The following is a 27,300-nucleotide window of genomic DNA, read 5'->3' as shown; positions in this document are numbered from 1 at the left end:
CAAAGATAGAGATCCAGGGATGACCAAGATGGGTGGTGGGTAAAGGTCGAAGGAAAGAGAGTTCATTAAATAAACAAAGGCCAATCCCACAAAAGCCATTTCCAAGAGATGAGCAAGGAGGGGAGGAAGGAAGGCGAATCACAACCGGCACTGTGTGGCCCACCCCAGTGCCTAAGCCCACCTCTCCCCCCACTGGGCCCAAGTAAACCAGTATCTGACTTCCTGCTCTCATCACCCAGGCTCCCTTGCCCATTCAGGACTGGAACAGGAGACAGGTCTCTCAGGATCCCTGACAAGAAAGCAATGCATGGGGCTGAGCCCAAACCAGGGACAGATGGAAGGCAGGTGGGCCAGGGGCAGGTGGACCACTTTGTGGCTACTCACATGACAGAGGCAGGATAGGCCTGTGGCCCGGGGCTTGGTGGGGAGGATGGTTCCACAGGCACACAGGAGAGGGAGCTTTCCAAAGTGGATGGGGTGCTTCCACCCTCCTTCAATACACCAGATAGCCTGGCCCTAAGGGAAGGTGGATATACATCCCCAATGGGCTGGGGTTAGGGGAATGAGGCAGAGGGACATCTGGGAGATGGAGGGGCATCTGGGGAGAGGGATGGGCCCTGGACTACAGGCCCAGGAGGACTGATGGCTGCAGTGGGACCCAGGAGTCTTACCTGGCTCTTACCTGTTGCAGGTTGGGCAGCACCCAGAGGGCCTGGCTCTGATGTCCTGGGTTAGTTCCTGATCCCTTTAGAAAAGCCTGTGCCTCTGACCCAGCCCCCAGCACTGTGTGGGGACATTAAAAGGCAAGAGGAAACCCAACAGGAAGAGGTGGGAGGGGGTGTCCTGAGAAACCAGGCCTGGGGCAGGAGATCTAGGTAGGCCTGGCCCTGGCCTGTTTCTTGGTTCTGGAATTATATCACAGTCTGCTGTCCCCTCCACCAGACCTCAGTGGTGCCATGTTCCTCACCCTCCTCCCTGAGGCAGGAGCCCATCTCTTGATCTGTCCTCTGGGGGAGCCCAAGGTATTATTCAGTCAAGAGGATTGAGTCAAATACTTAGACAACAAGACATGTATTTAATTATTTTTCTCTTTTGAGGCCCTTGTCTTTGACGGCTAAGAAGGTGAATTTTCAAAGGCTGAGCTATGAAGATTGTTTCTCTTTAGATTTTCGCCAGTAAAGCAGGCTGAGGGAAATTGAATGGGTTGAGATTTGCAAATCATGGAACCATGTTAAGTAGAAAGCAGTTGAGAGCCACTCCCCAACTCCCAGCCCCACAGAGCTGACCTATTCAAACAACTCTCAAAGCCTGGCCCTCCTAGGTAAGCCCCCCACGCTGTAACTCCCACCAGATCTCTGGAAACCTCAGTGGCTCTGCCAACTGCTCCAGCATTGGGCAGTAAGAAGCCCCACCTCTCCCTCCAGGTTCCGCCATTCTCTGCAGTGACTCACCAAAGAATAAGGCCTAGTATCAGGAGTAGAGGTAAAGCGATGATCAGCCCAAGGTTGCGGCCTTGCTGCACACCCTTGGCCTGCTCAGGCTGTTGGTTCGTGGTCGAAGACTCCAATTCTCCTGGATTCGGGCGTACTGAGGTCTCCTCAAGTGGAGCCATGTCACCTAGAAGTGGGGCCGTCTCTCCCAGGAATGGGGCTGTCTCATCTTGGACTAGGGCTGCCTCATTCTGGAGTTGGGCCATCCAGGCCTGGATTGGTGAGGCAGTCTCACCCTGAGCTGCAGATGTCTCACCGTGGACTGGTGTGGCCATCTCACCTTGGAATTGGGCAGTTTCAGCCTGGCCTGGGGGAGTCATCTCACCCTGTAGTGGGGCAGTATCCACCTGTTCTGGGGGAGTCATCTCACCCTGTCCTGGGGCCATCTCATTCTGGAGTGGTTGGCCCATTTCAATTTCGCCTGGTTCTGTCTCCTCTTCGAATGGTGCCATTTCAACCTGGTTTGGTGGAGCTGCCTCACCCTGGACCTCGGAGGCCGTCTCACCTTCACCTGGAGCCATCTCACCCTGAAGTGGGGCAGTCTCCTCCTCGAGTAGTGCTGTTTCAACCTGGTTTGTCTCACCCTGGAACTGGGAGGCCGTCTCACCTTCACCTGGAGCCATCTCACCCTGCAGTGGGGCAGTCTCCACCTGGAATGGCTGGGTCGTCTCACCCTGGGCTGACTGGGTTGTCTCACCCTGGGCCGGCAGAGTTGTCTCACCCTGAAGTGGGGCTGTCTCAGCCTCAAGTGGGGCTGTCTCAGCTTCAAGTGGAGCTGTCTCAGCCTGAACTGGAGCCGTCTCAACCAGGTCTGGAGATGTCATCTCACCCTGGACAGGTGGGCCCTTCTCACCCTGGACAGGTGGACCTGTCTCACCCTGGACAGGTGGGCCCGTCTCACCCTGGACTTGAGGGGCCATCTCACCTTGGGCCAGTGACCCCATACCATCCTGGAGTGGGGCAGTCTCACCCTGTTCTGTTGAGCCCGTATCTTCCTGGAATGGGCCCATCTCACCCTGTTCTGTTGGGCCCGTCTCACCCTGGAGTGGGGCTGTCTCACTCTGAACCCCTGGGCCCGTCTCACCCTGAACCCCTGGGCCCGTCTCACCCTGGACCGTTGGGGAAGCTGGGCCTGTCCCACCAGGGACGGCTGGACTGGTCTCACCAGTGACATTTGCACCCTGTGTCCCTGACTCTGTCTCACTCCCAAAGAGGATGCTTGTTGTTGGTGTCTCCTCTGTAGCATTTGGGGGCAAAACTGACAAAGGAGGGCAATGAGCTGTCCTGGCAGGAAGTGAAAGCAAGCCCTCCCCAACACCCAAACTGTCTAGAGAAACACCCTAGGGAACCTAGCCCCAGGTGACAGAATCCATAACCCAGGCAATAAGCCACACCTCCATGGCATGAAACCTCAACCCAACCTGAAGGGAAGCCTCCACAGCTGCCCCGCAACGCCCTGGGCCCTGAATGCTCCACTTCTCTAACACCCAAGACTGACCTGTGACGAGAAAATGAATGATCGTGGATGGGCCAGAGGTCTCTGTACCCAGTTCACAGCGGTAGGTGCCAGTATTCTTTTGAGTTAATGAGGTAATGGTCAGCATGGGGTTCTTTCCCTTGTACAGCAAGGTCTCAGAACCATCCTCCCAAATCTACAAGCAAAATTAAGGGCATCACAGGGTCCTGGGGAATGTCAGGAATTGGGGGAATAGAGGGCTGAGGAGAACTTGGGACCTCAGTGCAGGGAGACAGGAGTGCAGAGCATCAGTGAGCAGGGATTGGGGTGCCTGGGAGTCAGCAGTGACCTCACCTAATAGGCCATGAGGATTGGGTGCAGGCCAGGGCATCCAGGGGCCAAGGGTTCATACCCACCTGAGGGACTTGGGGCTTAAGGGTTAAAAGAGTTGGAAGGGCCTCACCCTTTCGAATTTGTAGTCTGTGAGTTCTTGAGCAATAAGGTGCCACTTGAATAGACAGTTCAAGGTCAGGTTTTCCTTTTCATGGATCTTCACCAGGCGCTCTGATGATGGGGAATGACTGTGAGATGCTTCCTCTGGGGTCACTGCCCTCCCCAAACAGTCTCAGCTCTATTTGGGCCAGGCCCTTCCCTGTCTCCTGTCTGCATTCTGAGCTCTTTAAACTGTCCCTCCTCTGGCCCCATCCCTCTCCCACCAACCCCTCCAGTCAGGTCCCATACTCACCCCCACAGTCCAGGGACTTCCAACAACGGTAATTTCCTATCCTACATTCTGGGCACCATAACAGACGCTGCATCATCATGCCTGAAGGGGCAAGGTCAAGGCTGTATTCACCCACTAAGGTAGGTCTGAAAGAGAGGGCAAGGCAAAGGACTGAAGGGCTGGGGGGCTATTGGGCCAAATCCCCTAGGAGGTCATCCCTCCAAGGTTAGTAAAGGGTCCAAACGGAATACACCTGCTACCTGCAAATCCAAGCCAGAGAAAGGTGGCTGGAGACCTAGGAACTTCTCAGATGCTGCGAATGTGCATCCAAAAAGGGGAGGGCAGGGAGGGGTGGGTATCATGGGCCATGGATGAGGGTAGAAGAATAGCTTCTGCTGTCTGCACTCACCACATTTGTTGGGACAATAATCTGCCTCAGAAAGAAAAGAGAGGGAGAAAAGAATCAGACTTTTAAATGAAGAAGGGTGGGAGAGGGGCTGGGGAAGAGCTGGGTGCAGGTTCTTGTGTTCCCAGGGCAAGGGCCTGAGAAGTCCCCCCCCCCTCGCCCCCGCCAGGGGTCAACAGGAGGAGGGGACTGAGGAAGCCAAGGGCCAGGATATGGAGATGCAGGGGGCTGGAGAGACGGGCTCAAGGGGTGGAAGGAGGATGAAGTGGGCCATCTTCCCTCACCATTATTTTGAAAGTCAGCAGCATACTGGGTAAATTTGGCCTTTTCCTTGTGCAACATCCGGTATAGCTCCCTCACAAATTGGTCCCCTGGGAGGAAGCAGGGTGGTGCTGAGTGCTCTCCTTGCCCCAGGCAGCAGGTGCAGAATCAGACACAGTCTACCTAGGCAGGCATTTCACTACTGGGTTGTTGCTGGGGTGGGACAGACTCTTCTGGATTCAAGGGATCCTCCTTCCTCAGAGCACCGTGGACTCTGGGGCTCGAGCTACCTGGAGGGCTGGCATTACCCTTTCTGCCTTCTCAGGAAGGGGCACAGAAATCAAGCCCTTCACACAGTGCCAGTCACTGGGCTAAGCAATGCACAGGTATCAACCCATCTAATCCTCCCAGGAGCTGAGGGAGGAGGGCACTGTGATGCTGTCCAGTGTAGAGCTGAGGAAACTGCCCAGTTCCTTGCTCAGGGCCACATGAGTAGGAAGTGGCAGAGCCAGAATTTGAACCTAGGAAATCCTGCATCACACCAGTAGAGAGGCATCTCTGATAGTAATGGCTGCCCTGAGAGATTCAGGACCCCCCTCCCAGCTCTTCAATGCATTAACCTTTTACATTACTGTCTGTGATGCGTTTCATCTCCTTCACCACACTCTGAGATGCCTTTTTCAGTGTCTTCTCATCTGTGAGTGGATATAGAACCCCATGTTCCACCTTTGCTGTCTTAGATTTTCTTTGTACAAAGTAGAATAGCCATGAGTCCGCCAAGCAAGCCTAGAACTAGTTAAGGAACCAACTGCACCCTTACTTTCAAAGAGTTGTTTTATTACATAAAATTGCTAGATAAGGGGCAGAAAAACAATATTTGCTAGCTGCCAGGAGGTCTGGAATCTGCATCCCAGCCTATCCATTCCCAAGTTCAAGACTCAGCCCCTTCACCCCCCACCCCCTGTCACCTACAATCCTGGACCCTGCCCATCTAATCCCTAGGACTGCAACTCTGTCTTGCCCTCACCTATGGTCCCCAAAAAGGTAGCATTCTTAAATTTTATCTCCTTGAATTCCTGTGCGATCACATCTACTCTCTCGATCACTTTTTTTTGATTCTTGACATCCAGGTGTCCAGGTATGTAATTCTCCTTCAAGAACCTTAATGATCCCATAACTGCCTGGTCACATGTGATACAACAGTCTGCAGGAAGCAGGCAGCTGGCCAGTGCAGCCAATGGGAGGGCAAAACATAGCCCCATTGAGCCAGAGCACTCAGTAGAGGAAAATGCAGAGAGGGTCCTCTCACCCAGGTCAAGAGCAGGTGGTGCTAAATGGAGAGAAATCAAACCTGTCTTAGAGATGCCCCCCAGGACCTCACATCCTCAGTCTCCCCCATGGGAAAGGAGGATGTTCAGGAAATCTCCAAACCAGGAAGACATGTGTCCTTCATCAAATGACTCAGAGTGTGAAACTAATCCCCAATCCACAAAGCCCCAAATTGGGGGTCTTCATTGCATCCTCAGACATCAGAACACTCTCAACCGTTCCCCACATCAGGAACCAAGATCCCCAACCCGTGCAGACTCTCCAAGCTCCCAATCCATGGGATCCACAGCTCCCGCCCCCGCCCAAATTAATGTGATTCTCAACTCCAAACCTTAAGTGTATCAACCCTCACATACACAAAGTCCCCAAACCCTGTTGCACCTCAAGCTGAAAAGTCCTTGTCCAGCTCAAATGAACTCTCCCGCAGGTTCTCAAAACTCCCTCAAGACCAAAGTACACTCCAGATCCCTTACCCTGGGGACCCCACGAATGTATGCAAGACTCCCAGCCACCCTCCTGTCCCTCCTGTCCCTCCTGTCCACCCTTGCCCAAGGCTACGACCTCTTATTTTCAGGGTGCACCTTCTCAGGAAACGGAGCCCCAAAGTGCCCTAAACACGAGGCACCCTAACTAACTAGCCCCTCTCCGACCTTGATCCTTGACTTGTGCCCTCAAACCCAGGATTCGCTCAGGATCCCATTCAGACTGTGAGGAACCCGGTGCCGCGTCCTTCTGCCTTAATATTTCCCACGACTGTAACTCAGGTTTTGTGAGGGACAGTTTGGCTGCGTGAAGTCGACAGCTTTTCCAAGGGGATATGTGTCACGGGAGGTCCCGTTTCCACCAGGAACTCCNCCACGCTACCCTTCACTCCGTCTTTTCTGAGCTCAAGATAAGTGAAATTTATGCCCCCTTTTTTCTTTCTTCTGTGTTTATTCAGAGGCCAGTTGTTCAAGGGTCCACTCAAATACACTTTTTCAAAAGGTGAGGGGAGATCTTCTCCTTTAAAAAGTCCTAAACAGGGAAAATGAACAGTGGGAATGGTGTGGATAAATCTGCCTCCATGAAGGAGGAGTGTCCAGTTGAACTTTATATTTATATATATATAATATATTATATATAATATATATTATATATTATATATATTATATATATTTTTTTTTAGTTGAAGGTGGACAAAACACCTTTATTTATTTTCATGTGGTGCTGAGGATCGAACCCAGTGCCTCGTACGTGTTAGGTAAGCACTGTACCACTAAGCTACAACCCAGCCCCTCCAGATGAACTTTGAACTTCAGCATAATTTCTTCAGCATAATTGTCTCCTACATGTGGAATCATAACTGCCAAAAAGCCAGAAAATCTTTGTTTTCTGTTGATTTTATGTAAATGTGTGCACATCTGTGATTGTATGTTTTACCAACATACGTTTGTACAACATTTACATGATTCCAAAATTGACATATTGATAAATAAGCACTCACTAAAAAAAGAAATGGGTCCAAATGCCTTTTTTTTTTTAAAAAAAGAGAATTTTAAAATATTTTTTAGTTTTCGGCAGACACAATATCTTTGTATGTGGTGCTGAGGATCGAACCTGGGTCGCATGCATGCCAGGTGAGCACGCTACCACTTGAGCCACATCCCCAGCCCCTCCAAATGCCTTTTAGTTTATATGACTTAAACACTTATGAAAAATTCAATTTAAATTGGTTAAATGAATAAAAGGAAATATATGTCTTTCCTGACCCACCTGTTTTTCTATGTGGTAAGGCAATTAATAGAATGTTGGTCTCTATATGATGTTTAAAATATGGTCTATTGTTTCTAGGATTTTTCTTTAGCAGGAAAAATATGGCTTTTACTGTTACACTTGTCTGATATCTTGGTTGTTGTGGATAACCTGAAGTTAACATTTAAAAATAAGTTTATTAGATTGAACCTAAATGGGACTAGTCTTCTTTATAAAAGAGTTTGTTAGAGACGACATTTAATTCACAATGTTAAAATGCTAAAACATCACCTGCTAAATATAAATTCAAGTACCCTTGACTTCTTAAATTCCATAAGAAAAAGATATATATATTATTATTGTGTCCTTATAAACTGGTAAAGGGAAAAAAGAGTTTAGGATTGGTTTGTTTCTGGGTCTTCCCTAAATCATGGTTACTAAGAGTTAATACTCTAAAAGATATATTTCTGTATACAAAGAGTACAAAAAGTCTCAAATGCATTTCAATTAAAGTACTGTAAAAAGACAAACATAAGGCATTTCACATTATTAAAATAGAATAATTTGTCTAAAATCAAAAATTTCATAAGGATTGTTTCAGAGTATAATGTAAAGGGTCAACAAGTAGGAAAGAGACATAAAAATTATAGGAATTGACTGATAATTGGTGCAACCACTATGGAAAGCAGTATGGAGAAAACTTAGAATGGAACCTCCATTTGACCCAGTCATCCCACTCCTAGATTTATATCCAAACGACTTAAAATCAGCATACTATAGTGATGCAGCCACATCAATGTTTATTGCAGCTCAATTCACAATAGCTATGGGACCAACCTAGGTGCCCTTCAATAGATAAGTGGATAAAGAAACTGTAGTGTAAAAATACAATGGAATATTACTCAGCCTTAAAGAAGAATGAAATTATGGCATTTGCTGGTAAATGAGTAGAACTGGAGAATATTATGCTAAGTGAAATAAGTCAGTCCCAAAGAACCAAATGCTGAATGTTTTCTCCAATATGTGGATGCCAATTCACAATGGGGGTGGATTGATGGAGAATAGTAATATTTTGGACTAAACAGAGGAGAGTGAAAGGAGAGGAGGGGGCATGGGGGTATAAATGATAGTAGAATAAATTGGACATTATTACCCAATGTGAATATGATTACACGACTCGTGTAACTCAACATCATGTACAATCAGGGGAATGAAAAGTTATATTCCATTTATGTATGATGTGTCAAAATGCATTATTCTGCCATGTATAACTAGAATGAATAAAAAAGGAAAAAATTATAGGTGTAGAAATATATTTTAATATCAAAATTTTTAAATGTTTCTGGATAAAAATGTGTAAATAGGTTATAGTGTGTCTAAGTAAGTTGCACAGGTTAGAGAATGAATTTCAAGAAGCTTGTGATTAACTTGGCTATAATGAGTACCATCAGTTGGAGTTATTTAAGGGTTTTTCCTAAGGTCAAATATTAATGTACTGATATAAACTAGAATTGAATTCTCTGTTAAAATAACAAGGGTTTCTTAAGCCATTTATTTGCTCTTATTTTTCAAGATTATTGTGTCTCTTAGGTTTTATTATTTAGGGGAACTAGTTTCAAAGAAATTAAGGTTTGTACAGTCAAATCATATTTTGGGTCATTACACAAAGGGTTCTACATTTTCTTTAGAAGTTATACTTGGTTAATATAAGGATATCAATGCAGTTGTGATGTTACCGACTTCTTTGTATATTAGATGTATTCATATCTTCCAACTATACAAGTCTTTTTTAGAGAAATTTACCAAGCTGGTATTCTCCAAACTAAAGTTGTCTGTAGTGGCAGTCCCTTTCAGTCTCATGTGGAAATAACAAATTAGCTGGGGACTTATTTATGTCATTAATATTTTGTAATTGGATAAAAATAACCTGTCATCCAAAAAGTGATATGTATAAAATTTTGTTACTCTCCACACTGGGATGGAAATTTACATGTATTTTTGGAAGGAAACAAGGAATGCCTAATTTGTTTAAAGGTTAGCAATATGGAATATGGAAGCATTTTGCCACTTTATTATTTTCCACACAAAAAATGGCTAATAGATCTCAAGTTTTGATTCATGTTTCAGATGATGATGTAGTAGTGTGTTATTTGTCAAGCGCCCCATCTTACCTGAGATATCTCTGCCTCTCAGCCTACTCTTTGTTAGGATGGAGCCAAAGTAGGGTAGACTTAAGCTCATTTAAAGTTTTGTTCAAAGGAAATTTTTTTTTAAATTGTAGTTGAACACATCTTTATTTTCTGTATTTTTTTATGTGGTGCTGAGGATCAAACCCAGGGTCTCGCATGTGCGAGGCAAGTGCTCTACTGCTGAGCCCCAACCCCAGCCCCTCAAAGGATAGATTTTTGTTATGAAGATTACTGTGATCTCAAAATCTCCAAGGGACAGAACACAAGTAAAGGTTTGGGAAATTATAAAAGACATGTAACATTATAAGAGAGTTTTTAAAGAAAGTAAAATTTGTAACAGGTCTCATATGTGATTGAGTTGGCATATTTTTGGTTCTTTGTGAAGGCAAACTAGACACCAAAGATATATTATTAGATATATTATAGAAATTATGTTTCTTGGTTCAAAGCTATTATACAAACTAAATGTTTTTGGTCTTGTTAATGACACTTTGTATGTTCCTATGGAACTTTATAAATTTTGCCTGTGTTTTGAAATAATATTCCTTCTAACAGGACCTGAGTTAATTCTGAAATAAGCCATTACCATGGGACAGACAAAATAATAAGGTTGGCTCTTCCAGTACTAATGCTGACCCCAATTAAATGAAAGGGATAAATAACTGTAAAGTTATAGACATTAAAGTTAAAATCTAGTACTCCCACTTCAAGACTCATGAAACTTGCCTGCTGGATGTTTAAAGCCAAAACAAAGTTAAGGAAGTTAAAGGGCTAAAGGAAAACAGCCAATAAATTTGGTTCTTGCCCTCTGAGGGCATCTATGGCCCAGGGAATAATGGGAGTTTTTCCCTAAGGGCTTTACAACTCTGGGTCACATGATCTCCTGATGTGGGGGGCGGGGGGATCAAAGGGATCCTTGAGAACAGGAAGCCAACCAGTGCACATTCTGCAAAGAGGATGGTTACTGAAAAAGGAAATATCCCCAATACTTCCAAGGGAAGTCACATTTGGTCAGGAAGATGGTGATCCATCCTGGCAGATGGAACAACTGTAGAGGAAACTGGAGGAGCTATGAGGCTTCTCACTAGTTCCCAAGAGTGAATCCCTGAGGAATCTCAGCTGACCCTTGAGAATAAATAGGAACAAGGTCAATTTAGGCCAACTTGATCTTGAATATCTGGGAGGAGATTTATAAACAAAACAGCCATTCATGGGCCAGCATTCATGACTAAGGTGGTGTAATTGATGACAGAGGAATTAAAGATCACCTGGAAGTTACACACTGCGTGGTGTCCACAGAGCTCCAGGAAGGTGGAGTGAATGAACCAAACTCTAAAGGTACTACTAGGCAAACTGTGTCAGGAAACCCAGCTGCACTGGGACCAGGTATTACTAATTGTTTGCTAAGGATTAAGTCTACCCTGCTAGACAGACAGGGTCCTCTTCTTATGCCATTCATTTTGTGTGTGTGGAGGGGGGAGTACCAGGGACTGAATTCAGGGCACTCAACCACTGAGCCACACCCCCAGCCATGTTTTGTATTTTATTTGGAGACAGGGTCTCACTGAGTTGCTTAGCACCTTGCTTTTGCTGAGGCTGGATTTGAACCCATGATCTTCCTGTCTCCTTCTCGAGCTGCTGGGATTACAGGTGTGTGCCACAGTGCCCAGCCTTATGCCATTCTTTATGAATGCCCTCCTCCCATTATAAAGGGGATACAAAATCTAAAAAGTGTGCAACTTTACTCTGATGCAGACTGTAGGCTCTACCCTGATCCCTAGACACCATTGGATTAGGGAATGGCTACCCATGTGCCGGACCACAGATGTCCACCCCTTTAAACTTGGAGATGCTGTATGGGTAAAGAAATAAAATGTCCAATCCCTAAAGCCTCTTTTGAGAGGTCCATTCACTGTAATTTTACCCACCCCTACTACAATCAAGGTGGCCAAGGTGGTCCCCTGGATTCAGCACAGCGGAGTGAAACCAGCTTTATGTAACTGGGCATGCATCCCCAGGCCACCCCCATGCAAGTTTACCTTCTAAAATAAGCAAGCTGCACCCTCAAGAGACCCCAAAGACAACATCCCTGCTTTAGTCACTCTGGAAGCTGACTAATCTGTGCACGACAGAAGCTTGAGGGATAGAGCACCTGCCAGGATAAACGGACTTTTATCTCCTATATTAGTTTCTCACTGTAATGCTTGGGCACCGTCACCCCTTACCCCTCTCTGTTGTCATAGTCCTAGCCTTAATTTTTGCTGTAGGATTAGCAGAGACTGCGCCAACTGACTGACACTGGATTGAAAAGTTTCTATTAGCAGTTTCTTCACCCCACCCTTTTAAAATTCTTTTTAAAATTTTGATGTTACATATGATAACAGAATGCATTACAATTCATATTACACATATAGAGCACAATTTTTCATATCTCTGGTTGTGCACTCTTCACCCCCTTTTGATAGGGCATTTTGTTGCCATTGGAAGCATCTGATCTGGGTCCCATTTTTAGATTTAAGCTCTTCATCCTGTGACCCAGGCCTTCACATGATTCAATCAGGCCAAGGTGTTGCCACAACCTACTTTATCATTTTTCCTGCCAGGGAACAGTCTCGGGGACCTGCAGGTATAACAAGACCACATATTCTATCTGCCAACAGGAGGATCAATATACTTGTTTCAATCCACAGTATTACCCAGCTGGGGATTGGCTGGAAGTCCAAAGCTTACCAGAAGGCGACGTGAAACAGGTCCATTAATTTACACAGTTGACTAATCTAAAGCAACCAGTGTCAGTATCCTTGATGCATGGGAGGTCATGAGTGAGACCTGAGCACTGGATGTTACCTGCCCTATGGTCTCAGTAAGTCCACCACATCACATGGAGACATATCTGGGGAAATGAGGTACAGGTTCAATGTCAAGTATATGTGTCAACAGCCTGAAAATGGTGTGTGGGGTCCATGGGTACTGATTATGCTGAGTTTTTTGGTCCCTCTTACAGTTGTGTTGCATGGGTCACCTGGCAGAGTGGTAACAGTAAAACTCCCAAACTTCAAAAGGGTGTTGCTACACCAGCTATAAATTGCAAGCCTATAATTTTGTTAATTTCACTATTGTTGACCCTGAAGCCTCAGGATGGAGAACAGGCCATCCAACTGGCCTATGTATAGTTTGGAGGAGGTGCTGCCCTGGAACCAGATGGTACTTCAAAGGGGTTACAACTTCACTGAAGTCTTCCTCCTACCAGATCTTTCATTCCTTTTATGAGGAAATGGAGAAAAGCCTGTCTCCTATCTTCGCCATAAACAGAAACCCATTCCTAACCTTGGCAGAGGCTCTGGTTCAATCTCTAAACATGTCTTCTTGCCATGTGTGTAGAGAAACCAATACAGGGTATCAGTGGCCATGGGAGGCTAAAGAGCTAGACCCCCATGAGCCCTATAGTGGAATCATTCTCTCCCCCCTTCAACCACTGGTGTCTGGTTCCTCAAAACCTCAATTGTTAGAAAATATTGTCTTACCTGAGAGGAAAAACTGTTTAACATCTCAGTTGGGACTCTACCATGTCTGGGCCAAAAATTCTGTAATATAACTACCCGGATAACTACACTGGCTACGTGGAAGGGCCACCTATGCTAAACTGCCCCAATTCTGGTCCAGATCTGGTGTACTGGGGACAATTTGCCCCTCTTTTTTCCCTCCTTCCATTAGCAAGATGGGAGTAGTTGGGAGCCCCAGTATATGAAGACCAAGGGGCCCAAAGAGAGTGGCAAGCCCTGGCAACTGGCAACTGGAAAGATGACGAGTGGCCCCCTGAGTGGATAATTCACTATTTTGGTCCAGCCACCTGGGCAGAAGAGGGGTCCTGCGGGTACTGGACTCCCATGTATATGTTAAATCACATCATTAGGCTAACAGCTGTTGTTGAAATTATAACTAATGAGACGACACAAGCCCTCAATTTACTGGCTAAGCAAGGTATTCAAGTGCACAATGCTATTTATCAGAATTGTTTAGCATCAAACACTACTTGCTTGCTTCTGAAGGTGAGATGAGTGGGAAATTTAACCTGGGCAACTGTTACCTACAAATAGATGATGAGGGCAAGGTCAGAGTAGAAATCAGATTAAAAAACAAAAAAAAAGGTCATTTATGTCTTGGTCCAGACCTGAAAAGGTTGGAATCACAAGGAATTATTTGAAGGATGGTTTTCAATTTGGGGGGATTCAAAACTCTTACAAGTGTTGTGGGTTTAATGCTGGGAGCCTGCCGACTCCTACCCTGCCATATTACCCCTGGTTATGAACTCTATCTCCAGTCTCATGGAGGTATGGTTGGGCAGCACGTGTTATGATGTCACAGAGATATAAGCCTTTAAATCAGAATGATGCCCTTTGACCCTAAAGGGATCTGAGCATCAAAGGGGAGAATGGGGTAAGGGCCCTCCCAGAACAAAGAAAAGGCAACATGTCACATTTACTGTGCATGCCAACTCTGCTGTAAATCTGGGGTGACTCTATTGTAACTCAGTTATGTGTGATGCTGTCTCAACTTTGTTGCAACTCTATAGCATAAAAATACCCAATCAGAATGTGTATTACCTTATATGGGAGACAAAGAGCTTGCCAGAGGTATATAAGGCCAGCATCCCTGCATACTCAGCCTTTGGATAACAATCCTCTGTGTCTCTGCAGGCACAAATAAATAAATTCCTTCCTGTTGAATGTCTTGGTGCCCTGTCTGTGTTCAAATCCCACAATAGCAGGGGTGATTGCTGGGGGCCTGGATGAGTCAACTGATCAACATCCCGGGGTCTGCAGGATCTACTGGGGAATCAGCTGCCCCTGGGGCCATGCTCAGTGCCTCCTGCCTGCATTCCGTCCGTGCAGGCTCAGCTCTGACATGCTGTGCCAGAAGGGCAAGTTTTCCCAGCTCTCCTCGCCCTTGGAACCAGCTGAACCAGGACTGGTCAGCATCTCCCCACCAGGAGCAACTCTGGAACGGTTCTTCTCTGGCTGCCACAAAGGGGCACAGGTACCTACAGATAGAGTTAAAAAACAGGGTGAGATTGGAAAGATCAGGGGTGGGTGGAGCTGAGATCATCCAAACAGAACTGGCCACCTAGAGCTGATGTTGCCCACCACACCTGGGCTTTTGAAGAGGCTGTCCACTGTGCCTGGAACTACCCTTGTTCTTTTACCCACTGCAGTTTTGAAAATCCATTCCTTTAATGTTATTTCATTTAGCACCCACTATCTGCTAGGAACTATTGTAGATAATGAATTACAGAGAAGACTCTATCCTCTGGGACATGGAAACAATCTCCCAACAAACGCCCTTTATTGACAGTCCAGATTGAAGGAAGGAACTGTACCGTGGGACATGGCTTTTCCAGGCCCTGACAAAGGCTCTGGCACATACTCGGTGTCCAAGGGAAGTGAACTAATGAATAATTGATGTGAACAAAGGCCTTGGGCTCAATCCCCAGCACCAAAAATAAATAAATAAATAAATGTCATATTTGGGAAGGTGGAAAACTCACCTGGCAATGGCCCTGTTATATTCCCAGGGCCCTAACAAATGTGTGCCCCTCAACAGGTAATCAATGAACTCCTTAATGACATAATTAGAATCGCCATTCATAATTAAGCACAAATTGTATAACAACTCCTGTGTTAAGCCTTTTACATACATGATAGATCTGAAAAGTCACCTATGTCTGAGACCCCTCCTTGGCCACGCCCACCCCTCAGAGCCTGCCCCTCCAGAGCCACGCCCTCAGCCCTTCCCAGTAGGGACCCACTGGCTGCGCCTTTTGGCTCGGGAGGCCCAGAGTCCCTAAGCACTAGCTCACCTTCACTGACCGCAGCCCCCAAGGCTTCCTGCTCCAAGCAGCGCGCCACAGCTCCTGCACCAGCAGTGGGCGCTCCGAGTCGCCCAGCACGCGCAGGTGCTCTGGCCGCCACTCGCCGCTGCCCACTCTGGCCTTGGCTAGTTGGTCCAGCACGTCGCACAGCATGAAGACGTCCACGCCGCTGCTCTTGCATGGGCTGCTGGCCAACCCATAGTGCTCCAGCGCTTCAGCCACCAGCTCCCGCGCCGTGGCCAGCACGCGCTTGTGGTTGGCACCCGATGCCAGGCCCCTGCCAATGATCTTGAGGATCCCCGGGGATGCAGTGGTGCTAGACTCAATGGAGGCTCCAGGGCCACGCCCATTTGCAGCTCCAGCAGTTCTATCTCGCTGGCCCAGCGCTGCGCGTCCCTGGGACTCATCAGTCCTCCAGCGCCCCCAGATTCGGTGGTCCCGGTCCCCGAACCACGAAAGAGCTGAGAGATGGGCTTGGTGTGGTTCCTCGAGGGTCTCCATACAGCATTCACTACACCCACACGCCCACCACCTGCACATTGGGGACAACTGATCCTACAGCTGCAGCTCGAGGTGTCACAGGAAGAATACCTGGGAGCCACCAGTGAAGCAAGACACAAGAGAGTCACCCAGAAAGGCAAGCAGACACCGAGATGGGGTCCCAGGAAGAGGGAAGCACACAAAGGCTGAAGAGAGAGACAGGGACCAAGAGAGAAGGGAGCAGAGAAGAAAGAATAGACAATGACCCAGGGTCTACCAAGATAGGTGGTGGGTAGAAGTCACAGAAAAGAGAGATTCAAATAAACAAAAGCCAATCCCCCATTCCCAAGAGGTGAGCAAGGAGGAGAGGAAGGAAGGCCAATCACAGCCGGCTCATCCCATCACCTCTCCCCCCATGGGCCCAGGTAAACCAGTATCTGACTTCCTGCTCTCATCGCCCAGACTCCCTTGCCCATTCAGGACTGGAACAGGAGACAGGTCTCTCAGGGTCCCTAACAAGAAGCAATACATAGGACTGAGACCAAACCAGGGACAGATGGAAGGCAGGTGGGCCAGGGGCAGGTGGACCACTTTGTGGCTACTCACATGACAGAGGCAGGATGGGCCTGTGGCCCGGGGCTTGGTGGGGAGGATGGTTCCACAGGCACACAGGGGAGGGAGCTTTCCAAAGGGGGTGGGGTGCTTCCACCCTCCTTCAATACACCAGATAGCCTGGCCCTAAGGGAAGGTGGATATACATCCCCAATGGGCTGGGGTTAGGGGAATGAGGCAGAGGGACATCTGGGAGATGGAGGGGCATCTGGGGAGAGGGATGGGCCCTGGACTACAGGCCCAGGAGGACTGATGGCTGCAGTGGGACTCAGGAGTCTTACCTGGCTCTTACCTGTTGCAGGTCGGGCAGCACCCAGAGGGCCTGGCTCTGATGTCCTGGGTTGGTTCCTGATCCCTTTAGAAAAGCCTGTGCCTCTGACCCAGCCCCAGCACTGTGTGGGGACATTAAAAGGCAAGAGGAAACCCAACAGGAAGAGGTGGGAGGGGGTGTCCTGAGAAGACCAGGCCTGGGGCAGGAGATCTAGGTAGGCCTGGCCCTGGCCTGTTTCTTGGTTCTGGAATTATATCACAGTCTGCTGTCCCCTCCACCAGACCTCAGTGGTGCCATGTTCCTCACCCTCCTCCCTGAGGCAGGAGCCCATCTCCTGATCTGTCCTCTGAGGGAACGTAAGGTATTATTCAGTCAAGAGGATTGAGTCAAATACTTAGACCACAAGACATGTATTTAATTATTGTTCTCTTTTGAGGCCCTTGTCTTTTGACGGCTAAGAAGCTGTATTTTCAAGGCTCTCATCTGAGGTCTTTGGTTTCTCTTTTGATTTTCGCCAGTAAATAAGCCTGAGGGAGATTGAATGGGTTGAGATTTGCAAATCATGGAACCATGTTAAGTAGAAAGCAGTTGAGAGCCACTCCCCAACTCCCAGCCCCACAGAGCTGACCTATTCAAACAACTATCAACGCCTGGCCCTCGTAGGTAAGCCCCCCACGCTGTAACTCCCACCAGCTCTCTGGAAACGTCAATGGCTCTGCCAACTGCTCCAGCACTGGGCAGTAGGAAGCCCCGCCATTCTCTGCAGTGACTCGCCTGAGAATAAGTGCTACTATCAGGAATATAGAGAAGGAGATCAGCAGCCAGAAGAGGATGTTTTGCAGCCTACTCTCAGTGTCGGAGGAATGGGTGGTCGTGGTCGTGATGATGGTCTCCGGCTGGTCTGGGATAACTGGAATATTCGCCCCCTCCTCCTCCGTTTCAATGTGTGATCCTGGTTTCTCTTCACGGGCATTTGGGGGTATCACTGACAGAGAAGGGACACAGTCAATGGTCAGGGCAGGGATAATGGCCAGCCCATCCCAGTACCCAGGCCAACCAGTAGAAACTTCCCAGGGAACCTTGTCCCTGCCATGAGATGAGGCAGAACCCCATCTGAAGTTAAGCTTCCAAAGCTAAGTATACCTCCTTCTAACAACACCCAGGACCCCAGTTCTCTATCACCCCAGTACTGACCTTTGACACGATATGAAATGATGGTGGCTGGGCCCGACTTCACCGTGTCCAGCTGGCAGCGATATTTGCCTTCATCTGCTTCACTCACCCTTGGCTTTGTCAGGGTTGATTCCTTCCCCTTGTACAGCAAGGTCTCAGAATTGTTCTCCCAAACCTGGATACAAGCTCAAGAGTATCACAGAGGCATGGGGATTCCAGGAATTGGGGAAATACAGGGCTGAGAAACTCCCGGGGCCTCAGGAAGACAGGAATCCAGGGGATCATCAAGCAGGACTTGGGGTGCCTGAGAGTCAGGAGTGACCTCACCTACTAGGCCATGAGGGTTGGGTGTAGGCCGGGGGCTCATACCAGCTTGAGTGACTTGGGGTTTAAGGGTTACAGGAGTTGGAGGGCCCCACCCTGTAAAATTTGTAGTCTGTGAGGCCTTCAGAAATATGGTGCCAAGTGAGCAGACAGTCCAAGATCATGTCTTCCATTTCATGGACCTCCACATGGCGCTCTGAGGATGGGGCATGACTGTGAGATGGTTCTTCTGGGGTCACTGCCCTCCCCAAACAGTCTCAGCTTGGTTTGGGCCAGGCCCTTCCCTGCCTCCTGTCTGCATTCTGAGCTCTCTGGACTGTCTCTCCTGTGGTTCCATCCCTCTCCCACCAACCCCTCCAGCAGGGTCCCATGCTCACCCCCGCAGGTCTTGGACTTCAGGCATGTATGAACCTCCTTCTCACAGTTCCGGCACCATATCAGAGTCTGCAACATAACGCCTGGAGGGGCAAGGTCAAGGCTGTATTCACCCACTAAGGTAGGTCTGAAAGAGAGGGCAAGGCAAAGGACTGAAGGGCTGGGGGGCTATTGGGCCAAATCCCTAGGAGGTCATCCCTCCAAGGTTAGTAAAGGGTCCAAACGGAATACACCTGCTAATCCAAGTCAGAGAATGGTGGCCGGAGACCCAGGAACCTCTCAGATGCTGCGAATGTGCATCCAAAAGGGGGAGGGGGAGGGGTGGGTATCATGGGCCACGATGAGGGTAGAATAGCTTCTGCTGTCTGCACTCACCACATTTGTTGGGACAAAAAGCTGCCTCAGAAAGAAAAAGAGAGGGAGAAAAGAATCAGACTTTTAAATGAAGAAGGGTGGGAGAGGGGCTGGGGAAGAGCTGAGGCGTGGGTTCTTGCTTTCCTAGGGAAAGGGCCTGAGGGAAGTTCCCCCTGAGGGGCAGGCAGGAGGAGGGGACTGAGGAAGCCAAGGCCTGGATGTGGAGATGCAGGGGGCTGCAAAGAGGGATTCAGATGGTGGAAGGGAGATAGGGTAGGCCGGGCCCAGGGTTCCCATCTTCCCTCACCCTCCTTCAGGAACTGAGCAGATTCGTGCATAAAATCCCCCTTTTCCTTATCCAACATCCAGTACAACTGCCTCACGAATTCCTCCCCTGGAAAAGAGTGGGGCGTAGCTCAGCTATTCCTCTCTTGATGGTGCAGGTCCTCATGGGGGCCTCTGTCTAGCATTGTTATTGTTATTTTTTGAAACAGCCTCTAGCTGTCGTTCAGGCTGATCTGTCTGGACTTCTGATCCCAACTGATCCTCCTATCTCAGCCCTCCTGAGCCCACGGACTGTGGGGCTTGTTCTACCTGAGGGGGCTGGCATCCCCCTTTCTGCCTTCTCAGGAAGGGGCACAGAAATCAAGCCCTTCACACAGTGCCAGTCACTGGGCTAAGCAATGCACAGGTATCAACCCATCTAATCCTCCCAGGAGCTGAGGGAGGAGGGCACTGTGATGCTGTCCAGTGTAGAGCTGAGGAAACTGCCCAGTTCCTTGCTCAGGGCCACATGGATAGAAAGTAGCAGTGCCAGAACTGGAACCTAGGAAATCTGGCTCCAGATCATACCAGCCAAGAGTCGTCACTGACAGCTATGGCTGCCCCGAGATTCAGGACCCCCCAGCCCTTGAGTACACTAACCTTCTACATCACTGTCTGTGATGACTTTCAGCTCCCTCAAGAAATTCGAGGCTGCTTGTTTTATTGTTTTTTCATCTATGGGCAGACATAGAACACCATGTTACAACTTTACTGCCTCCTGTAATTTCTACCATGCCCATGGGAACACACTGCAAGGATAGACCTAATTATGGAACTCACTATTCTGTTTCCCTCTGGGAATTGTTTTCTTACAGATAATTGCTAGAAAGGAAGTAGAAAAACAGTGTTTGCTAGCTCTGGGAGAGCCTGGAATCTGTATCACAGACTTCTGTAGATCAGGAGAACCTGACCCAGCCCCTTTCATCTCTGGCCCTAGAAATCCTGACCAAAACCCTCTTATGGGAAGCACCAAACATGCCCTGCCCTCACCTACGGCTCCCATATAGGAACCCTCTTTAATCGGCAGTTCCTTGAATTCGTTCATAGTTTTGTGTACAATATCCATCAGTTTTTTGTGACCTTTGGCATCCAAGTGCCCAGGCAGGTAGTCTGTCTCCAAGGACTTTACTGCTGCTATGACTGTCGGGTCACATGTGATACAACAGTCCGCAGGAAGCAGGCAGCTGGCCAGTGCAGCCAATGGGAGGGCAAAACACAGCCCCATTGAGCCAAAGCACTCAGTAGAAAACACCAGGAGGGTCCTCTCACCCAGGTCAAGAGCAGGTGGTGCTAAATGGAGAGAAATCAAACCTGTCTTAGAGATGCCCCCCAGGACCTCACATCCTCAGTCTCCCCCATGGGAAAGGAGGATGTTCAGGAAATCTCCAAACCAGGAAGACATGTGTCCTTCATCAAATGACTCAGAGTGTGAAACTAATCCCCAATCCACAAAGCCCCAAATTGGGGGTCTTCATTGCATCCTCAGACATCAGAACACTCTCAACCGTTCCCCACATCAGGAACCAAGATCCCCAACCTGTGCAGACCCTCCAAGCTCCCAGTCCATGGGATCCACAGCTCCCGCCCCCGCCCAAATTAACGTGATCCTCAACTCCAAACCTTAAGTGTGTCAACCCTCACATACACAAAGCCCCCAAACCCTGTTGCACCTCAAGCTGAAAAGTCCTTGTCCAGCTCAAATGAACTCTCCCGCAGGTTCTCAAAACTCCCTCAAGACCAAAGTACACTCCAGATCCCTTACCCTGGGGACCCCACGAATGTATGCAAGACTCCCAGCCACCCTCCTGTCCCTCCTGTCCACCCTTGCCCAAGGCTACGACCTCTTATTTTCAGGGTGCACCTTCTCAGGAAACGGAGCCCCAAAGTGCCCTAAACACGAGGCACCCTAACTAACTAGCCCCTCTCCGACCTTGATCCTTGACTTGTGCCCTCAAACCCAGGATTCGCTCAGGATCCCATTCATACTGTGAGGAACCCGGTGCCGCGTCCTTCTGCCTTAATATTTCCCACGACTGTAACTCAGGTTTTGTGAGGGACAGTTTGGCTGCGTGAAGTCACCAGCTTTTGAAAGGGGATATGTGTCACGGGAGGTCCCGTTTCCACCAGGAACTCCTGTCAAGTCCCCATTGGAGATCCCAATTCTGAGAAAGTACTTCCTAGGGCTTTCTTTGGCCACGCCCAGAATCTCAACTCTGCTTCTGATTGGACCACAACAAAGGGAGACCCGCCTACCTCTCCATGACGTCACAGGGACGGTGACCTTTACGGACACCTTCATTCCAGCATCCACTCTAGCGAAGTGCATCCGTAGGCTCTGGCTTTCAGAGCCCAGGACCGGGCTTCTGGCCCTCAGCCTCCTCCCTTCCTGGGCCCTGGGGACCTGGATTCTGGCTTGGTGCCCCTGCCAGCCTCAAAGTTAGGGAAGGGGCAATTTCCAGCCTAAGATTAGCACTGCCAGAGGCGCTGGGGTCTTTTTCTCTACTGTGACTGGCGCCCCAAGCTTTATGGCGATTGATGTTCAGTAATGATTCTCTCTCCTCATTTCAATTCCACATTCTCCTCCCAGGTTAAGGAACGAACGCCCAGATCTCAGTGGGATGGGAGTTCTTGAGGCCATTAATGGGGGGTGCTAGAGAAAGGTATGGAGCGCTCCCACCCTTGGAATCCCGAAAGCGCTCTCCTTGCTTTCCTTCCTGCTTCAGGGAAACTCACAGGGTTTCAGCAGCAAAAGGGCTGCCAGATCTGAGTAGGAAGCAAAACCTAAAATATGAATAAAGACAATCTGGGAGCTCCCATCTTCCCTTCAGTGTTTTATCTTACACAGAGGGAGGGGAGGGGATGGGAGGGAGGGGAGGGGATGGGAGGGAGGACAGCTGCAGAGACAAGGGTTGGGAATGTAGAATTTTAATTCCTACCTCCCACTCTCCTCCCTTTGGTAGCTGCTTGGGTTGGTACCCTGAAATCCTGAGAAGATCAGAGGCCTAGATTCCTGGAGGGGGAATGATTAGATTTGGCTGTGTCTGTTGAACCCTTTTCAAGGCACAAAAAACCAGCAAGGGCTCCTGAAATGAATCTAAGAGACTCGTGCTCTCTGGCCAGAACTTGTGCTCCTGGTGGGGTCTGACATGGGTTCAGAGGTCTTGGTATCTTCAGATCCTTTCATCTCAGACCTACCAGATTTAGTCCTTGAGTTCAGGGAACCACAGAGGTTGACAAGGAACAAATACCCTCTACAGAGACTTGCTGGTTGCCAGACATTAAAATCCAGATTCTCAGCATCCCAGCTAGAAAACAGGACACTTCCTTGATCCTAATCCCAGAGATAACAGATGCACATCCTGTGTTGGGAATTTTTGAGCTTACAAATTAGAAGTCACCCTGACTCACCAGAAGATTCTGCTGCAGAATTTGTTGTACTTCCCCAATAGGTATTCCTCTCCCAAGTCCCATGTTTTATAATGTTTGTTTGAGGGAGAAAAAAAAATAAAAGAATCTTGACTTTCCTCAGGAAATAACAGACATGGCTGTGGTGACAACTGCTCCAGCATTTCCACAGCACGTGAGCAGAGGAGGTTACTCAATGACACCTAGCATCACCCAGGGTTCAACAGGATTCAATCCCCAGTACATACTCAAAACAGACGATGGTTCACTAGAGGTCGTTTCCCAAATCTCGGTCATTCTGGCAGTGCGGGGAGTGTTGAGTATGGCAGTAGTCCCTTCATCAGATTCTTTGCAGAACAATGTAGAATTCTGGATCTTTATTCCCCAGTCTCTGCAGGGATATTCAAGAACAGTAGAGCTGGTTCTCCATAGAACAAACCCCAATGGGAATTAGTCCAGGAACCCTGAAGGAGAGCTAATGAGGGCCTGCTCTAGATCAGCCATGAGGTCCTTCAGTCTTCTGAACACCAGGGCAGAAGTAACACCTCTGCTAGGAAAGACCAGCAGAGTGGACTCTAGAAGGCAGGGTTCCCTGTTCTCAGGGGCAGCCATGCAGAAATACTATGGAAATGATGATCAGGTGGGCACCGTGGCTTCTGGAGCCACCATGAGCTTCACTGGGCATTGCCAGCCATCAGAAAAAATGTTCTGCTGGTTGTAGGTGTTCAGGCAGCTCCAGGAAGCCCCTACTTTTTTCCACCTCTGGCCAACTAGAATCTCTCTGGCCATGGGCACTACCTGCTCTGGGACCACCCCTGATTTCTCCAGAAGCTGCCAAGCCTCTGGAGACATGTCTGTCTGACTCTAGCCTGATGAGACCAGTCCCAAAAGTCTCCCTGGCTTCCAAGGCCCAGCCCCTGTCTGCACTGGAGACAAGTTTGCATTAATGCCCACCCCCTCAGGCAGGAAGGTAGCTTCAGGCTTGAAGACCTTCAGGAACTCTGAGTCTGGCAGGGTGAGGTTGGCAAGGTAGACAGTGTCTCCACCAGCCAGGTAGGCAGCCCAGAAGCCAAAGGTACCAGTGGTCCTGACAGTGTGGTTATACTGAATGACAAGGACCAAGGCTATCCCCCGTGAGCCACATCACCATGGGAGCATGAATATTTTCCCAGCACCTTCATGCCATAGATGGTGAACACAAAGATGGGGGCTTCATGCCAGGCCCAGAACCAGTCCATAGCCTGCTGAATATAAGCGCTGTCACTCACCACACCCTTCTAGCACTGGGCCAGCACCTGCAGATGTCTTCATGGTAGACAACGACAACCACAAATGTGTGAGGTCGGGTTCCAGTGAGCCTTAGGCAGAGCTGACCCAATAAATGCTGGGCCTCCTCCTGGAGGTTGTCATGAGGGGGAACTTCCTGCAGATGCTGGAAGAAAATCCAACAGCCAGGGAAACCAGAGAGCCACAGAGTAGCTTCTCCCATAACATCCAGCACAGGAAATTGGTGCTGCCAAGATCAACCCACCACCCCACTAAAATGGACTCTCCCCTACCATCATCCTCAAAGAATGAAGCTCTCCAAGGAAACATTCCTCCATTTCCACAATGCTGGCCCCGATTACTCATTATTCTACCTTTAAGATGGAGCCTTACAGATATTTCCCAATTCACTAAGATATTTCCCCTCTCTCAATATCCCAAAGGAAACAGATGTTTTAAAAGTCACTCTGGAAGAGAGTTAATGAGTGCTTGCTCTAGATAAACCAAGGGTTCCTTCAATATTCTGAACACTAGGGCAGAAGTAACATCTCTTGGAGAAAAGACTATCAGAGTGGACTCTAGAGGGAGGGTTCCCTCTCCTGAGGGGCAGCCATTCAGAAGACTTAAACAAAGGTAACAACCCAAACAAAGGGTGTTCCATTGCCTAGACCGGTGAAGGTGCATTTCTAAGATGAGCCCTTTCCACAGTGCATTCTCTCAATTATTCCCATCCCTTACAAGGAAGCCTGCTCCAACAATGGACTCCTCTATTTGCCCTCACTCCCTTGTAGGAGGACTCCAAAGACACGCCCACAACATCAACAGAGGTTCTCACTATGCCCCTCCTTATAGGGGACACCTCCTAGAGATTTCCATAGAGTGGCTCTTCTAGTAATCATGCTTTCAAACACCTGCCTCAAGGAGAGAGCTTCCTACTTCATCCACTCCCCGAAAAGATGCATTCCAAAGAATCTTTCTTAAAAAGGTGCTCTTGTCTCCATTCTGTAAAAATGGAAGCAGTGTGTCGCCTTTACAAAATAAACCGAAGACTGTGTGCATGTATGAATGTGTACCAACTAATTCCATCAATATATAAAACTATAATGTAACAAAGTAAAATAAAAATACATAAGTAAAATAAATCTAAAGTTCAAGTTCTCCCATTGTCACCCAAATGTGTAAATGCATAGAAGTGCCAGCACCCGCTGCCTGCATCCACAGTGGTCAAACGTCCCAGTGAAAACCATCACCTTTTACAAATGGGTTCATCCACTCCCCCACCAAAGAAATACAGGCTTTTCTAGATCAAGACCCCAGACACCAGTCAAGGATGTCCCTGCCCCAGCACATGCACTCTCCTGTCGTCCTCCCTCAAGAAATGATGTCTGCACAGGGTCTCCTTCCTGCAATGGACTCTCCTTTGAAAAGACACAGCTTGCCCTCCACTTTCAGTGACAGGACCATGCCCTGTTTATGCCTCCAGTGTAATCTTGTCAGCCATCTCCCTTCTGCCTCCTCCACACTCACACTCTGCAACCTGGCTGTGCTTTTGCCTACCAGAGGACCTGAGGCTACCTCAACCAGAGGAATTCTGAGAACTACAGGTTTATCACTCTCCAAAGACAGGGGGGACATAGGGCTCTGGGTGGTTGGGGAGGCGATGCTCACCTGGGCATCCTGATAGCCCTGGAGCAGTAGAAAGTAGGGGCGATTGCTGGGGGCCTGGATGAGGCACTGAGTCAACTGATCAAAATCCCCAGGGTCTGCAGGTACTATTTGGGTATCAGCTGCCCCTGGGGCCATGCTAAGTGCTTGCTGCCTATGTTCCTGCTGCCGCCTTCTCCGACCCTGCAGGCTCAGCTCTGATACGCTGCGCCGTAAAGACAGCGTTCCTTGCCCCCAGATCCAGAGGGGACCCCAGATCCAGACCCAGGACCAGGACTGGCCAGTGCGGCCCCACCAGAAGCTGCCCAGGAACGGTTCTTCTGTGGTCGCCATGAGGTGGCGCCCTTGCCTACGGAGAGAATTAAAATGCCTGAGAGTAGAAAGACCAGGGAGAGAGAGAGAACTGAGATCATCCATCACAAGCTGAGTGCCCTGTCCCTCAGTGCACAGGGCTGCGCGCCTCCAGTCTCCCTGTGGCATGTGCAACCCTTGCCTCCTGCTTCAGGTCCCATGTAACAAAACTTCCTTGGCCTCTACGAACACCTCTTCCTCTAGCCCTTTGCTTTACCCTGTGCCCACACTTGGCAGCCAACCCAGCCTAAGGCCACCTAATCCAAGGCCTGCCACCAGAAACACAAGTTCCTCTCCCTCCTAGGCTCTGCCCACATAGGCCCTGACCCTCAAGATCCGCCTCAGCCTAGTTCCCTGAGCTGTCTCCTGCCACACAGACCCACAAGCAGGTGCCACCACACCTCACCAGGGCCAACACCTCAGGCTCAGGCCTACTCAGTTCCTCAGACTCCACCCTGGCCCCGCAGGCCCACCCACGGCTCTGCACAGCCCTCCAGGACATTGTCCTGGCCTGTTCCTCATCTCCCAGTTCTCTCCAACTTCGATTTTCCCCTAACACTCGCCGAATCCCTGGGAATTCGCTAGGCTCTGGCGCTTCCCACAGGCTGCTGAGCTGCCAGAACCCACCGACACCCCGCTGGGGAGCTACCACTGCTTTGGCCACCTACACATTCAGCCTCCTGCAAGGCAGCCTGGAATGCCTCCTAAAGGCCCTGACTCCATCCCGAGACACTCTGGGACACCTCCAACCACTGCCACCAGCCGGGCCATGCCCCACGGGAATCCAAGCACCACTCTGTAGGCCCTGGGAAACCAGCAGGTCCCGCCCAGCGCTCAGATGCTGCAGCCCCGCCTTCTCCCAGGCTAGTCCCCCATTGGCTCCCCCCAACCTGCTTTAAGGTGCCCACTCGCCAAAGTTCCAATTGCAGCGTGGGTGAGTCAGTGGCTAGCTGCAGGGTTTCCTCGGGTCTGAAGATGAAGACCGGGGATCCACCTCTGCGAACAGAATCGCAGAGAGTCATCCAGAAAGACAAGCAGACACGGAGATGGGGTCCCCAGGAAGGGGGAAGGACACCAATACCCCAAGAGGAAGAGGGACAGGAGTGAGAAGGGAGCAGAGACAGTAAGGAAAAACAGAGACCCAGGGATGACCAAAATGGGTGGTGGGTAGACATAGCAGGAAAGAGACTCTAAATAAATAAAGGCCAGTCCCACAGAAGCCATTACCAAGAGGTGAGAAGGGAG

General features: G+C 49.1%; 4 protein-coding genes across 7 annotated transcripts in view; all 4 read right to left on the bottom strand.

The window, feature by feature from the left end:
• LOC107151279 (ras-interacting protein 1) overlaps positions 1–15,703 on the bottom strand; it is a 44,632-nt gene extending 28,929 nt beyond the window's left edge. Inside the window, exons 1-2 of the mRNA XM_048790585.1 lie at positions 15,621–15,703; positions 236–240 (exon numbers count right to left, since the gene is read on the bottom strand). Coding sequence (XP_048646542.1) covers positions 236–240; positions 15,621–15,636 — 21 coding nt within the window. The 5' untranslated portion in view covers positions 15,637–15,703. The remainder of the gene's footprint in view (positions 1–235; positions 241–15,620) is intronic.
• Positions 236–6,514, bottom strand: LOC107151714 (glutenin, high molecular weight subunit PW212-like). Its single transcript, XM_048790587.1, has 10 exons — positions 6,317–6,514; positions 5,365–5,667; positions 4,958–5,032; positions 4,361–4,447; positions 4,080–4,100; positions 3,692–3,772; positions 3,410–3,510; positions 2,989–3,142; positions 385–2,748; positions 236–289 (listed from the first exon to the last, which is right to left on the bottom strand). The coding sequence occupies exons 2-9, from the start codon at positions 5,597–5,599 to the stop codon at positions 1,448–1,450; spliced, it is 2,055 nt and encodes a 684-aa protein (XP_048646544.1). The 5' UTR covers positions 5,600–5,667; positions 6,317–6,514; the 3' UTR covers positions 236–289; positions 385–1,447.
• LOC107151570 (izumo sperm-egg fusion protein 1-like) lies at positions 11,880–23,002 on the bottom strand. 4 transcript variants are annotated; one of them, XM_048790598.1, is made up of 12 exons: positions 21,622–23,002; positions 20,359–20,658; positions 19,969–20,043; positions 19,352–19,438; positions 19,066–19,086; positions 18,693–18,773; positions 18,411–18,511; positions 18,013–18,166; positions 15,444–17,803; positions 14,191–14,627; positions 12,317–12,479; positions 11,880–12,206 (listed from the first exon to the last, which is right to left on the bottom strand). In XM_048790598.1, the coding sequence occupies exons 1-9, from the start codon at positions 21,692–21,694 to the stop codon at positions 17,451–17,453; spliced, it is 1,245 nt and encodes a 414-aa protein (XP_048646555.1). In that variant the 5' UTR covers positions 21,695–23,002; the 3' UTR covers positions 11,880–12,206; positions 12,317–12,479; positions 14,191–14,627; positions 15,444–17,450. The 4 variants fall into 4 exon arrangements, with proteins under 4 accessions (XP_048646555.1, XP_048646556.1, XP_048646554.1 ...); XM_048790599.1 differs by having other exon boundaries at positions 12,317–14,627; positions 15,444–17,345; positions 17,666–17,803; XM_048790597.1 differs by having other exon boundaries at positions 12,317–14,627.
• A 39-nt stretch (positions 23,003–23,041) lies between these two features.
• On the bottom strand, positions 23,042–26,052 carry LOC125612660. The gene is made up of 4 exons (XM_048791225.1): positions 25,708–26,052; positions 24,042–24,205; positions 23,728–23,860; positions 23,042–23,071 (listed from the first exon to the last, which is right to left on the bottom strand). The coding sequence occupies exons 1-4, from the start codon at positions 26,035–26,037 to the stop codon at positions 23,042–23,044; spliced, it is 657 nt and encodes a 218-aa protein (XP_048647182.1). The 5' UTR covers positions 26,038–26,052.
• Positions 26,053–27,300: the final 1,248 nt, after the last annotated feature.

This window comes from Marmota marmota, unplaced genomic scaffold, assembly GCF_001458135.2.
Source record: "Marmota marmota marmota unplaced genomic scaffold, marMar, whole genome shotgun sequence".
NCBI lineage: Eukaryota > Metazoa > Chordata > Mammalia > Rodentia > Sciuridae > Marmota > Marmota marmota.
Note: the sequence above shows the minus strand (reverse complement) of the source record. Positions and strands in the feature narration are given on the sequence as shown.

What these genes read in the sequence shown, in the direction of transcription:
- LOC107151714 (XM_048790587.1), bottom strand. Translation starts at nt 5,599, where the DNA reads ATGGGGCTATGTTTTGCCCTCCCATTGGCTGCACTGGCCAGCTGCCTG. An exon ending in TTATTGTCCCAACAAATGTG is followed by an intron (nt 3,773 to 4,079) that starts GTGAGTGCAGAC and finishes TTGCCCCTTCAG; the next exon opens with GCATGATGATGCAGCGTCTG. An exon ending in CATTCATTTTCTCGTCACAG is followed by an intron (nt 2,749 to 2,988) that starts GTCAGTCTTGGG and finishes CTCCTTTGTCAG; the next exon opens with TTTTGCCCCCAAATGCTACA.
- LOC107151570 (XM_048790597.1), bottom strand. Translation starts at nt 21,694, where the DNA reads ATGCACTTCGCTAGAGTGGATGCTGGAATGAAGGTGTCCGTAAAGGTC. An exon ending in CAGACTACAAATTTTACAGG is followed by an intron (nt 18,167 to 18,410) that starts GTGGGGCCCTCC and finishes GCTTGTATCCAG; the next exon opens with GTTTGGGAGAACAATTCTGA. An exon ending in CATTTCATATCGTGTCAAAG is followed by an intron (nt 17,804 to 18,012) that starts GTCAGTACTGGG and finishes CTTCTCTGTCAG; the next exon opens with TGATACCCCCAAATGCCCGT.
- LOC125612660 (XM_048791225.1), bottom strand. Translation starts at nt 26,037, where the DNA reads ATGGCGACCACAGAAGAACCGTTCCTGGGCAGCTTCTGGTGGGGCCGC. An exon ending in AGGGCTATCAGGATGCCCAG is followed by an intron (nt 24,206 to 25,707) that starts GTGAGCATCGCC and finishes ATTTTCTTCCAG; the next exon opens with CATCTGCAGGAAGTTCCCCC. An exon ending in CTACCTTCCTGCCTGAGGGG is followed by an intron (nt 23,072 to 23,727) that starts GTGGGCATTAAT and finishes CCGCACTGCCAG; the next exon opens with AATGACCGAGATTTGGGAAA.